Raw genomic sequence first — 18,709 nt, forward strand, 5'->3', positions numbered from 1 at the left:
CTGCCTCTTGTTTACAACGTCACCTCAAAGTGAGAACAGGCATTCACATGGCACTGTTGTAACTGGCGTCACAAGATATTTACGTGCCAGATGCACTAAAGATTCATATGTCTCTTCATGCTTCAACTACCATTCTAGAGGATGTGCGTCCATGGTGATGACGGGTTCTGCTTGATAACGATCCAAAGCAGAGTGGACCGACCCATGTTCATTTTCATCATCTGAGTCAGATGCCATCAGCAGAAGGTTGATTTTCTTTTTTGGTGGTTTGGGTTCTGTAGTTTCTGCATCAAAATGTTGCTCTTTTAAGACTTCTGAAAGCATGCTCCACACCTCGTCCATCTCAGATTTTGGAAGGCACTTCAGATTCTTAAATCTTGGGTCGAGTGCTGTAGCTATTTTTAGAAATCTCACATTGGGTTTTGCGTTTTGTCAGATCTGCAGTGACAGTGTTCATAAATCAAACGTGCTGAGTCATCTTCCGAGACTGCTATAACAGGAAATATATAGCAAAATTCAGGTAAAATAGAGCAGGAGACATACCGTTCTCCCCCAAGGAGTTCAGTCACAAATTTAATTAATGCATTATTTTTTTAACGAATATCATCAGCATGGAAGCATGTCCTCCAGAATGGTGGCTGAAGCATGAAGAGGCATAGGAATGTTTAGCATATCTGGCACGTAAATACTTCGCAACGCTGACTACAACAGTGAGATGCAAATGCCTGTTCTCACTTTTAGGTGACATTGTAAATAAGAAGCAGGCAGCAATATCACCCGTAAATGTAAACAAACTTGTTTGTCTTAGCGATTGGCTGAGCAAGAAGTAGGACTGAATGGACTTGTGGGCTCAAAAGTTTCACATTGTTTTGTTTTTAAAACAATCCAAAAATAAAACATCCAAAAATATTTAATACATTTCAATTGGTATTCTATTGTTTAACAGTGCGATTAATCAGGATTAATTTTTTTAATCACTGTTAATTTTTTTAAGTTAATTGTTTGAGTTAACTGCAATTAATCAACAGCCCTACTTCTTATACATTATACACCAAATGAATTTTCAGTTTCAGTTGGACATCTTAAAATTGAAGCAAGTTAAGGTTTTTTTCTGACAGCCATAGTATAACAATATTTTGTAGATATATCGGTTTATGTCTGATTATATACTCTGATCTAATTCAAAACAAGGTATAATACAGATTCTCTTATTATCCTCACTGTGAGTGGAGAAGCATCCAAGACTTTACATTTGCACTTATAAAGGCATTCTGGTCTGTTTCCCTTCTCTCTGTCACCTTAGCCCCTTTCCAGTCGCAAAGGCTTATGCTTATGGCAGACTCCTACTACAGAGATTGCTGCTAAGAGGCATACCTGTCCTTACTTTTATGCCCAAGACTGGAAGTGGCAGAACTCCAGCAGTACCTTTGGTGCAGTGATGGAATGCACCGGAGTGTCTTCCAGCAAGCACACTCTTTCTCACCGTTGCAATTTTTCCTTCTCCTCTCTCCCGCAATGTGCGCTCTCTTCTTCTCTCTTTCCCGTCTTCCCTTTGCTCACTGTAAATGTTTTTTTTCACTTGTTGGTCCCCTCCTCTTAGCTCCTGCAAAACTCCAATACAAAATTGATGGGAGACTAAACTCTGGTAATTCTTGACAAAGCAAGACACTACTTGTGCTAGTCTGATGGGCAAAATAACTGGATCTCTTGCATGGCTGTTACTCGCTACTTGCTGAGAGCTGGCCTTGTCACCTTGACGTCTGTTGCTGGCAACTGGATATAGCATAATTATCATCCAGGAGCTAAAGCAAAACATTGTATTTTGTACTGACCACAGTAAATATATTATCCTGGTTGCAAAATCAAGGAGTCAGTCAGGCCAAAATAAGTTTTTGTTTTTCTGACTGTCTTTATATAAAGTTCTTGCCACTGTTTGTCTAAATATTAAATTCTCTTTAATGTTGTTAAAATGTCTGAATGGATGAGCAGTTTTGTATGTCTAGCATTAGTGTCTGCATATACTTCATTCATTGAAGTTTATAGCCCACAGCCTTCCCCCACCACTGACTTTCTTCTGTTGTTTCTATAATATTTTTGAAAGTCTTCTGCTTTCTCTTTAGCTATAATGTGTGCAGTGAGGCCAGATGGAATTCCTCAGCTCTGTAGAACAGACGAAATAGGCGAACTTTGTGTATGTGCTATTGCAACAGGTACATCATATTATGGACTCTCAGGCATGACCAAGAACACTTTCGAGGTGAGTCAGAATGAAGGTGCACAACAAAATCCTCTTAACTCTTCAAAGTTGAGAAGACTGTTTGGAGGGTGTGGTAATACTAATAATGCTATTACTAATTACTAGCAATACAATCTGTAATACTAGGTAATAATCACAAGCAATAAAATCTGTTTTGGGCCCCATTTCATTAAGTTCTGTTCAAACCTTTAGAAAGGCATGGGCCCCACCCTGAGAGGTTGTTCTCTGTTTGAAACAAGGTACTAGTACAGTGGTTCTCAAACTTTTGTACTGGTGACCCCTTTCACATAGCAAGCCTCTGTGTGGACCCCCCCCCTTACAAATTAAAAACACTTTTAAATATATTTAACACCATTATAAATGCTGGAGGCAAAACGGGATTTGGGGTGGAGGCTGACAGCTCGCAACCCCCCATGTAATAACCTTGCGACCCCTGGAGGGGTCCTGACCCCCAGTTTGAGAATCCCTGTGCTAGTGTGTGTAACAAACTATAGCAGGAAAGTGGGAAGGAGGACATGCAGTTGTTTAGGGTATCTATATGCCCAACTTGATGGTTCCAAACACTTTAAAACTGCTAAGAATTTAGATTTTAAAAGCTGTCTTCACTAATCCCACAATCTAGCCAACATTAGATGACTGATCTATTGTAGGCATCCTAGCAGAAATATGGTTTTTGAGGAGAGATCTGAAAAAGCCAGAAACATGATTTTACAAGATTGCCTTTTCGTAATGAATTGAATATGGCTTTTGTTTTTAAAACAACTGACGTGTAATTCTTTGAATTTCTTAATTCTGCCTGTTTTTCTGAACTTTGCATTTCAATGATTGCTAATTTGATAACTTTGTAGCAGCTGTCTAGTTCTGTTCTTGTTGAACCTTAATTGAAGTTATATGAAAAGGCTAAACAAGTCACTGAAGTGCAGAGAAAAACTGAACGGAGATATTCCTTATTTAAATTTTTGTTTCTTTCTTTCCTTAATCAGTGTGTGGGGTGGAGGAGGGAGAGGAAATTAGTGTAAATGTATTTGTTCCTTTAACCAAATGCTTTTTCTAATCTTATCATTTGTGAAGTCTAAACAGAGTTAATTTTTTTCCTGCATAATGACAGTTTCAACATTCCTCATCAGTACACAGTTCTGAGTGTCACAAGTACTGTACCCTGAATAAATAACAGGGGCTAAGGGTTGGAGGAGTTCTCAGTCTATCCATGGAAGCCAGGAATCTTGCTATTCTGCACTGGTTTGGAATTTTTAGAATCACTTTTTGCCTTGCTGAAAGAGCAATTAGTGATAGCCAGTGTGACTGGTAATCCAATATTTGACAGGTTTCCAAGACAGAAATGTACTTAGACTAATTTTGGAGCTAGAATTTAATAGCATTCATAAAATCCGTCATAACTGGTAATATCCAGTTGGTAGTAACTGAGGCCCTAATTAAGCATGTGTGTAAAGTTAAGCATATAAATAGCCCATTGACTTAATGGGCTACTCACATGCTTAAGAACCTTGGCTGAGTCACTTAAGATGCTTTTCTTTTTTAAGAATGTCCTTTCATGTGAGAGCAAGTCAAGAGTCAATTATCTGCTTTCACCCCTAACTATGATTTCTGAGTGAGCATTTATTCTTTCTTCAGAAAGTCATCCATGTGCATCAGAGGGCAGAATTTGACCTTTTTTTTTCTTTCTGTTATCTGAGCCTCAAAGGACAAAATACAGAAACTTTGACTTTTATTGAAGACTCACAATGGTGGCCCTCAGCTTGTGATTGCCTTAGATAATTTAAGAACTTGCATTTACAAATACTCATTACCTGCAATTTTTATGGCATTTGCTGTAGTCATTTAGGAAAATAAAGGCATTCCTGAAGATACCAAGGGAACATAATTTATTCAACTTACATAAAATTGGCAGGTGTCTACAGTATATTAAAATGGCTGGACTTGTTCTGATGACTTGTTTTTTTTCTGAAGAATATTCCTTTAATGGAAAAGGACATTTCCAGTGATATTTTTTTTATTTTTTCTTAACTGCCCTGCATTTTGGACCTAAATTTATTTCCTTCCCACTCAAATATATTTTATCCATTACTGTTAAATAATTTACAACATAGAATCCAAGTTGTGCAACTGAAGCTATGGAACGGGTGTATCCTAAATATACTTGTTACAAGTGTTCATCACAACAGGTGGAGAGGTCCGGGTCCAGAGTGGAGAGAGCACTCCTCATTCCCAGGGAAGCCCACGGTGCTAGTAGCACTGGGGATTAGGTTCTCCTAACGGTATTTTGGTATGTCTTACAGGTGTTTCCTATGACCAGTTCAGGAGCTCCAATAAGTGAATACCCTTTTATAAGGACAGGATTACTAGGATTTATTGGACCAGGAGGGCTTGTCTTCGTTGTGGGCAAAATGGATGGTCTAATGGTGGTCAGTGGAAGAAGACATAATGCTGATGACATTGTAGCAACAGCCCTGGCTGTAGAACCAATGAAGTTTGTCTACAGGGGAAGGTTTGCTTCACCTTTTTTTCTTTCTAAATTGAGATCTTTGTTTTGCTTAAAGCAGGTCTAATTGGTCCAGCATTTAAAGATGCCTGTGGCAGCCCTGACCCATCCATGCTAAACTTCCGAATATTGCTTACATCAGTGGAGCTGCTCTAGTGTTGGCAACGGTGGAAACTTGTGCAGAATTTCATTGTGTAGAGAAGGCTGTAGAGTCCTCCAAGATCACCAGATACAAGCCTTTGTAGGTCACCTTCTAAAAAGGATAGTCATAATCCTGAGAGAACAAGGAGCAATGGTCTCAATTTGCAGTCGGGGAGGTCTAGGTTGGATATAAGGAAAAACTATTTCACTAGGAGACTGGTGAAGCACTGGAATGGGTAACCCAGGGAAGTGGTGAAATCTCCATCCTTAAAAGTTTTTAAGGCCTGGCTTGACAAAGCCCTGGCTGGGATGATTTAGTTGGGGTTGGTCCTGCTTTGAGCAGGGGGTAGGACTAGATGAACTCCTGAGGTCTCTTCCAACCCTAATCTTCTATGATTCTATGGTAATTTTAAAGTGCGTAAGGGGTTATTGGGATCATCCCCAGTGATCTAAGCTAATGTTTTTTAAGCATTAGCTTGCAGTGCATTCAAACATTGCTGCATTTCTAGGTTCCTAAATAATTGCATGCTTCTTGTTTGTGTGAAATTACAAATTTTAGTTTTGAAAAGATGAAGGCTACTGAAACAAGGGCTACTTGTAACCCCCCTTTAAAAAAAAAAACCTATTGGTTTTACAGCTCTTGTAATATCTTTCCTCCAAAGCTACTGAAGTTTAACAATTACATCAGGGTTTCATGTTACAATTTTCACTAGAAGAATTTGGTAGCTGAAGCAGCGTTCTTCTGAATAATACAAATAATTAACAAATAAGTTATAAAACATTCTCTTCCGGAATGAAATTGCCTTTTCTGCAGTCACTATTCTTACCCAATACCCTTTTCTTTTTGTGTTCTGCAGAATAGCAGTGTTTTCAGTGAGTGTCCTTCATGATGAGAGGATAGTTATTGTTGCTGAGCAAAGGCCGGATTCCACAGAGGAAGACAGTTTTCAGTGGATGAGCAGAGTTCTCCAGGTAATGTTCCTATAGTAATTCTGAAATTTGCTGCTTCAATTTTATATTCCCTTTATTGATCTTTCAACACAATGAAGATTGTAATCGGACATGCTTCTTTGAGTGGGTATGTGGATTTCACTGTAGGCCCATCTGATAGAAATCTTTTGAATACCGGTATTCATCAGAGCCATTCCTGTACTCTGTGCCTCCTCGTGTTCCCCTGTGAGGGCAGGAAGGGCAGAGCAGCCACAACCCTCCATCTAGTTTCTCTTATCACTGGTGGTAGCAAGTGGGAATCTAGCAAGTATCCAACCCACTACTCTCCTTGGAGGCTTAAAAACTGTTCTTTTCATAAAATTTGAAGAAATCTTCATCTTCTATGACTAGACTGAGACCTCCCCTGTACACCCCTGAACAGAATGGCGAGGTGCTTCATGCCAGCTCTCATGGTGGACTCCAAATCTTCAGGGCTTTAAATCCTGCCTATCCTGTGCCAGACTGATCCCTTTCAAGGATGGACATAGTTTATTTCATTTCTGCCTAGTGGGGAGCCAGGACAGGTGCTCTGTGTGCAAATCCTCTGGATCCAGGACCCAAAAATCCAGACTCTCAGCTCAAACTATATCTGCTACAGCAGTCCACGCAGGTCACTTCAGACCAGAGGTGATAGCTACGGTGGCATCAGCTAGTATTGCCTGAAGCACAGATCATACGCTGATATCAAGCACTGGGAAAAAGGTGAAGAGAGCACTGGCAGAGCCAGCACTCCTGACTTTGACCCCAGCCACCTCCACATCCGTGAAATCCTTGGCACTGGAAACTGTAACACCATCTGCACCGAGAGCCTTGTTTCCGACTGCTCCAGCATTTGCAGCATCACCATCTCAGGCAGTAAAGTCGGCACTACTGCCTGTCCATAAAGGTGAAGCTCACTCAGAGCAGGGTGGAACCCAGATATAGCTCCAGATGTGAAGGGAAGCCCTAGAAGGAGAACACAGAATCACTCCTTGAAGGATGGAGCATCAGACCTGGAACAGCACAGGGAATGAGAGACTCAGCACCAATCTCAGTACTGGTATGCCCAGCAAGGTCCTCCAAAGACCCCCTGGATGAATCTGGATCACTTCCGGTAATGCTTCCTATGCTGAAGAGACAACTGGCACTGAAACTGTCCCCGGCACCATATCCCCCAAAATTACCACCATTCAAAAAGAGATCTATTCCTTGCCATCACTAGTTTACTCCTCCTTGGTAGCTTAGAGTAGAGATCCCTCTCCTGTGCTTTCCTGTATGCATTCAGTATTGATCTACCCTGCATGGCCTTCTGACCTGTTCTTCAAAATTCCACAGTGCAGATCATTACGTACAACAGCTACACCAATGCACTGCACCAACAAGCAAGGAGGCACACGCTTGTTTCCTCCCATCTCTTAGGAAGCTGTCAAGCTCTGGACATGTGCCACCAACAGAGGATAATCCCAGTGGTTCTTTGTCTTCTGGGAGTCAGCAATGAGCAGGTGGACTTCCTAAGCAGACAAGCCATGACCAATCACAAGTAGCCCCTGCAAAGATCCATCATAGTGTTTATGTTCCATCATTGGCGAAGGGAGAGGGTTCCCATAACAGACCTGTTTGCCACCCAAAGCAAAGCCAGATGTCAATTTCTGTTCCAGAGCGGGCATGAGCCAGGGTACATTTCCTTCTGCAGTGGAGTCCAGGCCCAACTTGTCTTTCCACAGATCCTCCAGGATGATTTCCAAAATAAAGATCACTCTCATGGTTCTGTAGTGGCCCAGGCAGCTTTGCCTAACAGACCTGCTGCAGATGTTCATTCTGGTATCAATCCAGCTCTGACTGCCCAGACCTGATCTCACAGCACTATTGCCAGATATTCCATCCAGACCCGAAGTCCCTGCACCTGATGACCTGTACATTGGCTAGTTAAATACCATGGACGGGGCTTACCCACCAGTCATAGAACCTGCTCCTACCTGAGGCCGCAACACCCTTCTCTCAAGACTCATGAGGACACTTTTCAAACCCCTTACAGAGGGCTCCTCTCTCTTTATCTTGCTATCTCGTCAGCCAAGAGAGCAAGGGAGCTACCAACATTTATGGCCGACCATCCATATACAGTGTTTCAGAGGGATAAAGTGGCGTTGAGTAATCGCCATGTTTCATCTGAACTGATCAGTTTGCTTGTCTCCTTCCTAAAATCCATCTCTTTGTTGGGGAAGACGTCATCATATTCACTAGATATTTCCAGAGCCGTACTTTACTACATCATCCAAATAAATCCATTCAGACTGTGTCTTTTCAGTTATTCCTGACTGTAGCCACTGGTTCCAAGGGCTAGGCCATCTCATCCCCGAAGATATCTAAATGGATAACACAACGAGCCAAAACTTCCTAACTGATTTTAAAGGGATGCAGTCAACTTTAATCACACTTTTTCTCTGAAAAATATGTATTTACTGTTTTTTCAAGCAATCCCTAAAGTTACTGTAAGTAAAAGGTTACAGAAGAGAATACTTCTGTTTTTCAGTTTTGCCTTGTGCATTTGACAGCACTTTGTAGAGAGCCAGTCTCATAGTTTCCCCAGTATACCCTGTCAGTTTCCCTTCTTGTTTGAGGATCATTTCATGTAGTGATCAGGGAGAGAGAAAATCTTTAACAATCTTTTTTTCCCTTTTGATTTAAACTCCACAAATTAACAGGGAAGTTCAGAGGCAGGAGTGGCACCTGACACTTCTTTTCAATCCTTCTGAAGTTGATTAGATTTTAAGTTGATAGTGTCCCTTTTAACAATAGCATTAAAAGCACACACAAATTAAAATCAGATTTGCCTGTGAACTGTGTCTGCCTGTGCTTTAGTTAGTAGATCTCCTGCAGTGAATTACTGCTAGAACATGGTTATGGAGAGAGCCAGGCACATCAGCCCAAACCTGTATGAAATTACCAGGGTCTTTAATTGATGTTCATCTATTTATGTTGGGGGTTGTATTTTTTTTTAGAGATCCATGTTTTTAAATGGTTATAACAAACAGTGGTGAAGCAAATTTTCTTTCATATGCACTCAGTGAAGAGCACCTCTCCTCCTCTGATATTGCTGAAGAGTGTGTTTACAGTGGCAGGTAATTGCTAGGTTGTCTTCTGCACCAGTTTAGAGATCCAAATGAATACTGTAGTGCTAATAAGTACAGTGATTAGCCTTTCTTCATTAATTTCAGCTTCTTGAATTTTTCTAGGCTATTGACAGTATCCATCAAGTGGGTGTTTACTGCTTAGCACTGGTACCAGCAAACACGCTCCCTAAGACCCCTTTAGGTGGCATACACTTATCAGAAACCAAACAACTGTTTTTGGAAGGCTCATTGCATCCCTGTAACGTATTGATGTGCCCTCACACCTGTGTAACAAACCTGCCTAAACCACGACAAAAACAGCCAGGTAAGCTGACAAGTGGCATAAGCTATTAATAGTCTATGTTTATGATGTTCTATGCGGTAATATCAATAGGAGCTAAGGGGGCTCACCCCCTTATAGATTCAGTTGCATAATTTGAACTGTGAACAGCTTCACCCTCCTAAAAATACTTCGATTGAACATGGCTCTATAACAGACTGCAATAAGAAATATAGAAAGACTTTGGGTTGAATAAATACTCAGTCTGTTGACTCAAGCCCAGTAACCAGTCACCTCACTAGCAGGGATGTGCCCTCACTGCACATTGAATCTGAATCCAGCTTTTGAACTCTCATAGTTGGAGGGGTGTCTGAATCTGTGGCTCTGGTTTGGCCACCTACTAGTTACTAAGCACTAGTGATTTTGCACAAACAAAATACCATGGAAACTGAAACGCTCTCTCCTTCAGTGCCAGAAGCTTAGGTGTCGTCCATTATAGAACTCAGAGCATATTTACAATAACAGTTCCCTTGTTTCTCTAATTTACCACTCTTGGACAAATGCTTGAGAACACAAAGAAAATAATCGAGCCTTGAAGTGTATTACAAAAATGAAATGTTAGAGACTGATAGTGGCTTGTCAAGGTAATGATAGTAATAGGAGATGCCAGCTAGCTGTAAAATTCCATCTGGCAGGCCACATTCCAGATAAGTTAAATACTGTGTGTTCCTGAACTGAGGGTTTTGTCCGGATGTGATGTGTTCAGCCTCAGTGGATGGTAAAGGGGAGGCCAGGAAGAGAGGAGATCTCTGGGGTATTTTGCTTTTGTTTTTCATGCAGAATAACTAAGAACCAAAGTGCATATTCCAACATGGGCATCAATATGTTTTTGTGGCTCTTCTTTGGACAAAGTTTTGGGCTTCTTTGCCCTGGTATAAGCTTGACACTGATGCTTCATCAGCAATCAGCAAACACCTAAAAGCACAAAGTGAAAATACTACTATGTTGGTAACTGCAATGGCAACATTTATTACAAGTATGTAGTCTCCAATTTGCAAGAGTTGGCATAACGTCAGTGAAGGCCAGCTTGTATGTGAAATGTTAGTGGTGATATGTTCCTTTCTTGTAAACTTGACTTCACTTTCTCCAGTCTATTCAATGTATTGAATCAAGGGTTCTCAAATACTTTCAGAGTGTGAACCATCTACCCTCCCAGTCCTGATCACTTACAAACACCTACAACAACTGCTTATGTGGAAAAGAAATAGTAGAAAAATATTAATGCATTTTCGTTTGTTCTTGTGCAGCTTACTAGCTGAAAATAAAGGGGTAGGGGGAGCTAGAAATATGGAGTGGCCAAATCTCTGCAGGCCACAATTGGCCCATTGACCATAGTTTGAAAATGTGTATATATAATTTTAAAACTGTATATCTATTGCTTCAGCAATGGATCTCTTTAGAAATGCATGAAATGTCATGGTTTTCATTGCTTTTCTGCTTTTTACAATTTACATATCTTAAACATGGACTGAATTGTTAGGATATTCTCAAAATGTTGTTCACTAAAGTTGGTAATGGGAAAAACTTCACCTGCTGCAAGAGAAGGAGTAATGAGAATTCTGAACTATAAGCCTAGTATTTTTATTGTATTTAGCATGTTTCTAATACATTCTAGAAATTGGCCCTGCCTCTGTGATGGTGGGGAACCTGGTCTCTGGAAAACGAATTGCTCAGGCTAGTGGCAGAGATCTGGGACAGATAGAAGACAATGATCAGGCCAGAAAGGTAAGTTACATCTTTCCAAATACATCTTGTATGTGACTTAAATTCACTATCTCTACTGTTGTAAATATAATAGCATATCTTTTTTGTATTGTTATCCCATATTTGTTGGCTTAGTTGGAATAAAAATTTGAGTTCTAGAATAGATATGAGGAAGGGATTCCCTACATTATTTTTTTTTAACGTGTCTAACTTCGTTTACAATTTTAACTTGGATCGATGTACTGTGTGAGGTGTTAACTTTCTAGTGTTTCTAAGTGCTCCTGTACTGGTTTTTTATTATTTCAAGTGAAGTCTAGGAAGTTCATTTGGTAGACATGCTCTTGATCTTGAGATTTTTTGTTTAAGTTCTGTTAAATGTATTGCATTTCCACTCTAGTCTTCTCAGTGGAGAGAGTAATTATTAGAGAGACGAGTTGGGTAGGGTGACCAGATGTCCTGATTTTATAGGGACAGTCCCGATTTTGGGGGCTTTTTCTTATATAGGCACCTATTACACCTGCGTTCCCCCACCATGTCCCAATTGTTTACACTTGGTATCTGGTCACCCTAAAGTTGGATAAGGTAATATCTTTTATTGGATCAACTTCTGTTGGTAAGAGAGAGTAGCTTAGAGCTCTTCTTTAGGACTAGGAAAGGGACTCAGAGTGTCATAGCTAAATAAAAGATGGAACAGATTGTTTACCATATGTAATGAACCCTCTTTGTAAGAGACCATTCAAGATGAAGTGGCCAGTTAACTCCTCTGCAGTTTTAGGACAAAACAGGTAATTATTGTGAGCTGGCAAACATACAAACATTAGTGTTTTTTAAAAGTAAGTTAGGGAGGGAGGAGCATTAGAAGTAACTATGAAACCAGAGCCAGGCTTAGATCCAGAGATACTATTCAGAACCAACTTATTGCTTTGAAAGTACAAGTAAGTCACACTTCAAACATCAGAGGGGTAGCCGTGTTATTTTGGATCTGTAAAAGCGGCAAAGAGTCCTGTGGCACCTTATAGACCAACAGACGTATTGGAGCATAAGCTTTCATGGGTGAATACCCACTTCATTGGATGCAAGTGGGTATTCACCCACAAAAGCATATGCTCCAATACGTCTGTTAGTCTATAAGGTGCCACAGGACTCTGCTGCTTTTACACTTCAAACAGTAATCTTAGACTTTTAAACAGGTTTGCACAATTCAGCAGGAGCATGTTGCCCTAATGATGAATGATGCTGACAGCATTCAACAATTTACTGGTTACTGATGTAGATGTATGAACATATAAAATAGAAGCAAGAATGGGGTGTATAAAGTGGAAATAAGAAATTGCTTCCTATTTTTAAAAAAATTAAGAAAAAAAATCCATAAAGTATCATGATTATCACTCTGTTTTGTTTTAGTTCCTATTCCTCTCAGAAGTTTTACAGTGGAGAGCTCAAACCACTCCTGACCATGTGCTTTACACGCTACTTAACTGTAGGGTAAGAAATTCAGATGATTACTTTAACAAGTTACCTTGAGGAGAAATGCATGCTGAGAGACACACTGCATCAGCTCGCACCAAGACTGTATGTGGCTCAATCTTCGGATATTTCTTTTTGCATTAATGTTTAGCTGCTGTATTTACTACTCACTTATGGGGGAGGAACAGGGAATTATCTCAAGTCGTTATCAAATGTGTGCTCTCTGCTCTGTTTCATACCCAGCTTTGTATATTCCTACCCCATGAATTCACAGTTGCCAGGAGTGTTGACGAGTCAGAATATTTACATTCCAGTAGAGGGAGGCATAGTTCTTGATGTTGCTCAACAGTCTTTCTGTTCAGTTAAAGGAATCGTTCTGACTGTCCTAAGAGACTATAAATTCTTCCTTAGCTGAAATAGTGAATATTGGGTATGAGATTAGGCCTTCCAGGGAAAATAGAGAAGGGGAAGATGTAGAGGGAAATGGATCAGGACTCCAAGGGCTGTGCAGGACCTCTAGTAAATTAATCTGCATGCTTATGAGATAAGTATGGTTTAATTTTAAAACATTTAATTAGTCATCAAAACCAGATTCTGTGCTTCTGTGCCACAGAACTATATTAATCCATAGCATAAAATTAGAGTTTTTCTAGGATTAGAAGATTACGTGATTACTATATATACTAGACCTCTGCCCTACGTGTTTACAAAGTACCCTCCTGTCTATTACATTGGTATCAAAATGCCATTCAAGGTTAGAGTGGTCACCCTTAATCTTGCTTATTTTTCTTTAGATAACTAGCTAGTGTTACATCACCATTTGCAACTTTTCAGCGAATGGTGAGGCAGCTTTAATTAGTTACCTATGGCAAACGGAAAGCTTCTGAGATCAAGCTACCACTGTGCATTCCAGGCAGAATTTGACCCTGGAGAGAGTTTACTGTTTTATCTTCAGAGAGTAAGGGCTTGTCTTCACTACTGAGGTAAGCTGGTCTAAGTTACGCTACTCCAGCTACGTGAATAACGTAGCTGGAGTCGACGTAGCTTAACTTGACTTAGCCCGGTGTCTTCATTGCACTGAGTCAACAGGAGATGTTCTCCGGTTGACTTCCCTTTCTCTTCTCGGGGAGCTGGAGTATCGGGGTTGACCGGAGAGCGCTCTGCCATCAATTTAGTGGGTCTTCACCAGACCCGCTTAATTGATCCCTGCTGCATCTATTGCAGCAGTGTTGATCTCCCTGTAGTGGAGACCAGCCCTAAGAAACAAGTACATCATGGTTGAGAGAGACTGGTTCTGATGACCACATTCCCCCACACTGACTAAATCAAACTATTAAGGTCAGACCTTAAGTAACACGCTCTGCCTGTCTTGGGAAAACAGTAGGAAGAACAACCAGCCGGTAGGAAATACAGTGAGGAAAATGAATTTGATGATGATAAAATAATTCATCATTCCTTCCATGTGAAATCAATTGAATTGTGAACCTCGATTGCTCTGTTAAATTTTTAAATCTGCTCAGTTTACAGTACCTTGTCTCTGTAACATTTGTTTTAAATTTCTGGAAGTAAATAAATATTGTGATTGTGTGCGAGATGGTTATGGTGAATAATAATTCATTTCTTAGCAATCAAGCAAAATGCATGTATTCTCTTAACTCTTCTTGAAATAGAGCCCCCTGTTGCTTTCCTTCATAATAAGGACCCTGGAAGGATATTTTTACAGGTCATTTTTTGACTCATTGTCTATCTTATAACCCAGTAGAAGCCTGAAATGTAAATGTTTCCTTACCACTCTTTTTTTTTCTTCTTCTTTTCAATTTCTTCAGCTTCTCTGGTTTTTAAGTGAAGTTAGTGCTTGTGAAAGGGGCCACATATGACAGGAAACTGAAATCCTCCTTCTCCAAAGAACAGGCACAGCACGGACAGTAGCAATGCAGGCCTTCCCCATGCTGCCTCATCAATTTATCTCAGCCCAGGCCCAGAGAGACCACCTCTAGGAAAGTTCAGTCTCTTTTCTCGCTCACTGTTAGGCTTCTCTGCTGAGACTGCCAGCAAGGGTATGCATTGTGGTGGTCATTTTTGTGATATAGACCTATTGGGGCTATGCCAAGACCAGAAAACTCAGCCATTGTAGACCACTACAGTCTGATAGCCCCATGTCAGTAGTGACCCAAAGTTAACTTCTATAAGAATAGGTCAGTTGTTCAGGTGAGAGGCTGCATAGCCTATTAACTCTTCCTGAGCTATCTTTCCTCCCATCCCACATGCCTAGTCGGTCAACCATGTGCAAATAAATAACTTTCTTTCCTATTTGGTTTATATGCATGTGCATCGTTGTTCCTAACTTATCTCTTCCCCCTCACATATGTTTTCTTCCCTTCTGGCTTGTGTCTCATCTTCTAATAAGTCCTTCTGATGTGCCATCTGGCTTCATTCCAGTGTGCAGACAGTGAAGTTAAGTTTACAGGAATACTCTTCTCAGACTCTGGTTATGTGTACACTGCAAAAAAAACCCCAAACAAATGGGAAAAAAAAGCACCTCTCAGAGCCCAGGGTCGTGGTATAGGGCTAAAAATAGCAGAGTAGACATTCCTGCTCAGGCTCGCGCCAGGTCTCTGAGCCCGCCTCTCCCTTCACCACGTTTCAGAGCCCAGGCTCCAGCCCGAGTAGAATGATTGAGCTACTATTTTTAGCCCTGTAGCGTGAGCCCTGTGGGCCTACGTCAGTTGACTCAGGCTCTGAGACTTGCTGCTGTGGATGTTTTTTCTCCCAATGTAGACGTAACCTTACTCATCGGACTACTGCAGAATTCTTGTAAAAATGCGCTTTACTCCCTGCGTGTGGGAGCAGAGCAGGCATAACAAAGGGAAGTAGTGCTGATTATATGGTCATGATATTACATGGTAACCGATATATCGTTCAGGTGAGTGATTAAATCACTGCTTTGGGTGGATCGTATGGCGACTGGGGGTGGGACGTATTCACATCCTGACAAAATTCCTTTAATTTTTTCCAGTTGCAGTTTGGTATGAGACGGAAGGTTTTCCTAGTTAAACTATGTGGCTATTGACACTCTCTCTCTCTTTTTTTTTTTTTTAAACATCCTGAAGAAAAGCCTTCAATTGGTAATTTATCAGTTGGGGAAGGAATACCAGAACTCAGCCTACAACCTGTTCTTCTGACACTAACTTATTTCAATATGCAGGGAACAATAGCCAACTCCCTAACCTGTGCCCAGCTACATAAACGAGCAGAGAAGATAGCGGTCATGCTGATGGAAAGGGGACACTTACAAGATGGAGACCATGTGGCTTTGGTCTACCCACCAGGTAAAGAACTTGCATGTATTGTACCGTGGGGACCCTAAAAGTTCTGACTTCACTGTTTTTGTTGGAGGACTTTGGAAAAATAAGTCACAGCCATATGTCTAAGCAGTGGTGCAAGTAGAATTTATTTCTTACCGGTACGCTATGCATAGGTGATTCATGGGAGGAACACAAAAGGGAGGCACCAGCTAAAGGGGGGCACGTGACCTCCACACTTGACTCCCCATGTCACTCCTCCCCATCCCCAGCCCTGGGTCTCCGCACTCTCTCTGTCCCCTCCCCATCCCACGTTACTAGGCGGAAGGGGATGGGGCTCTGTCCTCCCGCTGCGCCAGATACAGACTTCTGAACCGCAGGGCTCCCCAGAACCACAATGGCAAAAGGAGCAGAATGTGGGGCCCGCCACTCCCATGAGCCAGAGCCCTACACTGGCAGCTCCTCCAGCGCGGCTGCATCGCTACTGCCCCCAGCCCCGCCCCTGCCCCAGCCCTGTCCTCCAGCGGGGCTGTACAGACCCCAGACAGGAGACACAGCTGCATGGAAGGGCTGGCGCTGGTCCAGCCACAATAAAGGAGCTGCTGGCGTGGGGCCATCTGGCAGCCCCACGTTCTGCTCCTCTGTCTTTCCGGTACAGTTTACTGGGAATAAATATCTTAATGGTATGGCGTACCAGACTGTACTACCCTACTTGCACCACTGTGTCTAAGGTAAAATAGGGTGGGAAGGAAGCAGAAAGTAATTTTAAAACACAATTTTGAGGCTCTCCTTAAGCACACAGGAGCAGTGAAGAACACAAATCCTCTTTGTTCTTTGTGTTGAAATTGTCCTTTAAAATGCTGTTTTGTGTGTAAATTTAAATTGGATAGCCTATAATAGCCTATAATAGTAATTAAGCTTCTTCACTGATAAATTGATGATAATAAAACTGAGCAGTTCATTTGAGTGATGACATGTAGTTTAAACTTTTGGGCCTTCTTTGGTATTTCATGCGTAAAAGAACAGCAGAAGTGACAGTGATCAGCGAAGCTTAGCAAATACTGACAAGGGACTGAAGGAGAAGTCTGTTAAAGAGCTTAGTTGCTCATTTAACCTTCTAGGTGACTTCAAAGTAGTATTTATGCTGACATGGGTGTCTGTGATTAAATTATTTGATTTTCAGGTGAGGATTTTTGTTTTGTTCTTCATGCAGGAATAGACCTGATTGCAGCGTTTTATGGTTGCCTGTATGCAGGCTGTGTGCCAATAACTGTTCGACCTCCACATCCACAGAACATTGCAACGACATTACCTACAGTGAAAATGATTGTGGAGGTGAGCAGACATCTGGAAATCTGCAAGCAGTCTAAACAGGCAGTGGACTAAATATAGAAAATTAAAGTGCTCTTTAGAAGTTTTTCCATCCAAGTTAGCAAAAGGCTACAGGTTTTATAACGTGGGTTCAAACTTCATGTCACAGGACCTGATCCTGTACAGTACCACAAAGTCAAGGGGAGCAGGGAATGTTCAACACTGCTTCAAAGCATACAGCACCCACACTGTCACAATCAGATGAGAGCGCATTTACATCCACTTCTTTCAAAGACCCATGTAGACGTGTTTTCCAGTATATGACTCTAAATCAGGTATCTCAGGATTATTGATATTATTATTTACACTGACCTAGCTCAGCTGTTTCAGGTTAACCATCTTTAATGTAAACTGTTTTCAGCCAACCTGTATCTGAAACTCCCGCACCACGTAGTTCTTTTTACATGTTTGTAAAAGCCTTTTACAAATTTATGGTTACAAGTTGAGTGAGCAGCTCTTAAACTGACTGGGGAGTAACAGTTTAGAAGTTACATTGTGGCCAGGCTTTTACCCAGAGAGAGATGACCTGGATTTTGTTTGTTTGTTTGTCTTTTAGTCTTACTTGGTCTATTTTTGTTCTTTGCTGCACTGATACTGCATTGACCACATTGGTGCAAGAAGGGTGCGTGGGGGTGGCCTCTTATGTCTGATGTTGTCTTCTACTTTATTAAATGGCACTCTAGTTCTCTCAGGGCTTGACTACACTGGCAATTTACAGCGCTGCAACTTTCTCGCTCAAGGGTGTGAAAAAACACCCCCCTAAGCAGAGCAGGTTTCAGCGCTGTAAAGCGCCCGTGTAGACAGTAGACAGACTGGGAGCTACTCCCCTCGTGGAGGTGGTTTTGTTTAGAGCCCTGGGAGAGCTCTCTCCCAGCGCTCTGCCGCGACCACACAAGCCATGATAAAGCGCTGCCGTGGCAGCACTTTAGCGTTTCCAGTGTAGACCTGCCCCAAAACTCTCTGGCTAGTAATCCCATTTGTAGACTCCTGCACAGATAGAAAATTTGTATCCATATCTGATCCATGATCCGCAAATGTAGTTCCCAGATATAAAGCGAATATCTGCAAATTTGTAAATCTCGACCCATTTGAAGTTAATGGGACCACTTACAAAGTAAGATGCTACTCAGCACGAATGTGGTGTTAGAATCTGGCCTGCTATTAACAGATTAATGGGACCATTATTATTTATTGTAGTGATGGTCTTGTGTTCTCTTGAGATGTTTTAAAACTGAGCATATGCAATAACACTTCAGTGATCCCTGAATCTCTGATCGCCAAGATTGACTAGGAGGGCTGCTAGGGCATGTCTGGCAAACCTTCAGGTGGATCTAAGCTGTCTCATGATCATTTAGCTCTTTTCAACAGGCTAACTTTTTAAATAAAGATTGAAAATTGCCAGCCCTACTAAAGACAGTTTGACTTAGAGGCCTGTCCACCTCTGTTTCACCCAAGGATTCGCTCTCATTTTGAAGTGGAGTGACCTTGTGGAGATTAAACTATCGAGGCTGTTGCGAATACATTGCTGAGTTGCTGCTGTGCTAGGGA

General features: G+C 41.4%; 1 protein-coding gene across 6 annotated transcripts in view; it reads left to right on the forward strand.

Moving 5' to 3' along the window:
* Positions 1-18,709, forward strand: part of DIP2C (disco interacting protein 2 homolog C) — a 485,782-nt gene that overhangs the window by 386,639 nt on the left and 80,434 nt on the right. For all 6 annotated transcript variants that reach the window (XM_084620447.1, XM_084620449.1, XM_084620450.1 and 3 more), the window contains 8 exons: positions 2,121-2,257; positions 4,555-4,763; positions 5,756-5,870; positions 9,101-9,302; positions 10,933-11,042; positions 12,426-12,506; positions 15,694-15,817; positions 17,004-17,125. In XM_084620447.1, coding sequence (XP_084476573.1) covers positions 2,121-2,257; positions 4,555-4,763; positions 5,756-5,870; positions 9,101-9,302; positions 10,933-11,042; positions 12,426-12,506; positions 15,694-15,817; positions 17,004-17,125 — 1,100 coding nt within the window. The remainder of the gene's footprint in view (positions 1-2,120; positions 2,258-4,554; positions 4,764-5,755; positions 5,871-9,100; positions 9,303-10,932; positions 11,043-12,425; positions 12,507-15,693; positions 15,818-17,003; positions 17,126-18,709) is intronic.

This window comes from Lepidochelys olivacea (genome assembly GCF_965140295.1).
Source record: "Lepidochelys olivacea isolate rLepOli2 genome assembly, chromosome: 2".
NCBI lineage: Eukaryota > Metazoa > Chordata > Testudines > Cheloniidae > Lepidochelys > Lepidochelys olivacea.